The sequence below is a fragment of the Montipora foliosa genome, chromosome 5, assembly GCF_036669935.1.
Source record: "Montipora foliosa isolate CH-2021 chromosome 5, ASM3666993v2, whole genome shotgun sequence".
Classification (NCBI taxonomy): domain Eukaryota; kingdom Metazoa; phylum Cnidaria; class Anthozoa; order Scleractinia; family Acroporidae; genus Montipora; species Montipora foliosa.
In genome coordinates, this window is record NC_090873.1 from 25,045,139 (window position 1) to 25,047,638 (window position 2,500).

Sequence of the window (2,500 nt, forward strand, 5' to 3'; positions counted from 1 at the left end):
AAACTTGCGAAATTCACTCGACTACAAAAACCGGCCGTTTTTAATATCGCTACAAGGTCTTGCCGAGGTCAAATATTGGTTTATTATACAGAGTTCATATCTACTTACAAAGCTCAGTATATATTTTACCATTAACAAACATGTAAAATTTGAGATCAAGCTTACGTCCGGGAGCTTTACTGTTCCAAACCGAGGTGGTTTGAGTCCTTTGCCGTCGTATCTATCAACAAACAAAATTTGAGCAATATTAAGAATAAATTTTCAGCGTCATAGATCAAAGAACACACTTTGGTTTGTTTGTCGAAGTCTCACAAAATTAAGCTTACGTTCAAACTGCAAGTGCTTTTACGTACTGCTATTAGGTTATAGGCTTAAACTTACTGCTATTAGGTTATAGGCTTAAACTTACTCGATTTTCTTAAACGGCTCATTACCAACAACAACGTAACTACAGTCCCTTTGAAGATCATCAAGTTTTCTTATGCGATGTCTGCCTCCAGGGGTTCGTATTTCTCGAGCTGGCATGTGAAACCTCTTTGCAGCCGCGTCGAGAAGACAGTCAAAATTTGGCATTTGTCTCTGGTTGACAACCAGTCTTTTCTTCGTGTAGCTGTCTCCATTGAGGAGAAGAAAAACAGGTTTTCCCATCACATTTAGCCCCCTTTCATGAGCAGCCATGCTCTTTCGCTTGTTTTCTTTCCCTGAAAACTTCCAGTTCACGCCTAACGCTAGTAAAACGAATGTTTTCGGCTTCGAAACTCGAGCTACTAGGTTTCGTGTTGGGAAACTCGTTCACTATGCAATCATTATGGGATGTACTTTTTTCTGATTTATTTACCATAGTGACGTACATAGTAACCAATTGTTTGAACAGTTATTTAATGAGTTAATTATTCGCGTAAGCCGCTCTGATCCTATTCGCTGCTCACTTGAAAAAGTGTTTTAGAAATAAGATTTATCGAAGCAAAAGTGGACACACACCTCTTTTTTTAATAATCAAAGGAGCTATTAAATCGGTCCTGTAAGTATCAGGCCATTGGGGAGTTCAAAGGCCACGCCGATCAATTTGTATCAAATTATCTTTTGATTCTTCGTTTTGTTTGCTAAAGCCGCATTTGTAGCCACGATTCACCTTTTGCTGTCAGAAGAATCAAATAAGTAATCATCTTTAGACAAATAAAAAGAACATTGCCGGAGAAGCAAGCCTCATTTCGAGGCAAACTCCTTTTCGAAAAAGGCCTGATACAGATAAACGGAGCTTACGGAACGAAACTCTCGGAGACAAGCTTTTAATGCTATAGAGAACTTTCTGTCCTGCACAAAGAGACCCATCTTGTTTTTAAAATCGATAATGACGGTCGACCCTGGATATGGTGATATCTTCTCTAAGAATCTGCATTTCGTTATAATCGATTGGCGTAGCGAGCCGCGGGCTACTGACACCTATTTGCTTATCATCCCCTTTCATAAACTGCTGCATAAATTTTATTTGTTTTTCAGTTAGCTGATTCCGCTTTTTGTTTAACTGTCTTTTTATTTACTATATTCAAGTGTCTCAGCGGGGTCTTCCAGCTGCAAAATGATCCAAGCCAGAGGATCATCGACCTAACCTAGGGGGGAACTTCTTTGAGTGCACTTAATTTCTCTCTTCACAGAAGGGAATTTCACTTCCGCTGCGAGGCCCTTCGTTAAAAATTAACATGTTTAATTATCCAGCAGTCTCATTGCAATACATTTCCCGTTCATGCAAACCTCGGGGGAACATCCAAATTGGAAGGAATAAAGCAATAAAACCCCAGGTGTTTGAAAGCAATCAATTTTCAACAACGCATCAGTGTACTTGGTTACGTAAGAACAATAAAACATGATAAAATTTTAAACAATAACCCCTTTTTATTTAAAATATACATTCCATACTAAAATTCAATATATTCCATGTACAATTTTTAATTGGTGAATGAGTTCTTGTTTCTCGTCCTCAGGAAGAAAGGAGGCTCTAGCCGCATTAAATGTCTGAAAAAAATTAATAATAAGAAATCTAAATGGTTGATGAGACTACGCAAGCTTTAGGAAACGAGCTAAAATGTACTGGCAAAGGTTCGTTTGGGTTGGCGATCTTGATTGGTTATGATAAGCAGACCTTAATTAAACGAAGCTCGAATTATCCCACAGTCGAGCTGATGAGAAAAGGGGTCTGACTACGTTAAAATATCAACTGCCTTGACTGGCTAATGACTGCCTATATTCAGAAAACCTTTGCAGTTCTGGCAGTTTGCAACTTCATCAAAGAATTTTACAGTTGTTTGCTCAGTGACCTAGCCTATGAATGGCTGCGAGGCTGCCGGTGACCTTGCGTGGGTCAATTGCGCAGGGAACTGGGGAGAGTTTCAAATTTGAACCAATCGATAGATTGACACCGTCGCATGAAAGATAACCTCGAGATTGGCCATCTGTCCAAGTTTGATGCTTTTGAGGGGAAGCAGCCTCAAAATTAGAGATG

The 2,500-nt window shown here is 39.2% G+C and overlaps 2 protein-coding genes across 3 annotated transcripts in view; both read right to left on the reverse strand.

Annotated features, from left to right (window-relative positions):
• LOC138003795 (doublecortin domain-containing protein 2-like) overlaps window positions 1–817 on the reverse strand; it is a 21,968-nt gene extending 21,151 nt beyond the window's left edge. The window contains exons 1-2 of one of the 2 annotated variants that reach the window (XM_068850033.1): window positions 410–817; window positions 166–220 (exon numbers count right to left, since the gene is read on the reverse strand). In XM_068850033.1, coding sequence (XP_068706134.1) covers window positions 166–220; window positions 410–678 — 324 coding nt within the window. In that variant the 5' untranslated portion in view covers window positions 679–817. The remainder of the gene's footprint in view (window positions 1–165; window positions 221–409) is intronic. The other variant, XM_068850034.1, reaches the window with a different exon arrangement.
• A 1,038-nt stretch (window positions 818–1,855) lies between these two features.
• LOC138003796 (adenosine deaminase-like) overlaps window positions 1,856–2,500 on the reverse strand; it is a 23,062-nt gene continuing 22,417 nt past the window's right edge. The window contains exon 10 of the mRNA XM_068850036.1: window positions 1,856–2,013. Coding sequence (XP_068706137.1) covers window positions 1,924–2,013 — 90 coding nt within the window. The 3' untranslated portion in view covers window positions 1,856–1,923. The remainder of the gene's footprint in view (window positions 2,014–2,500) is intronic.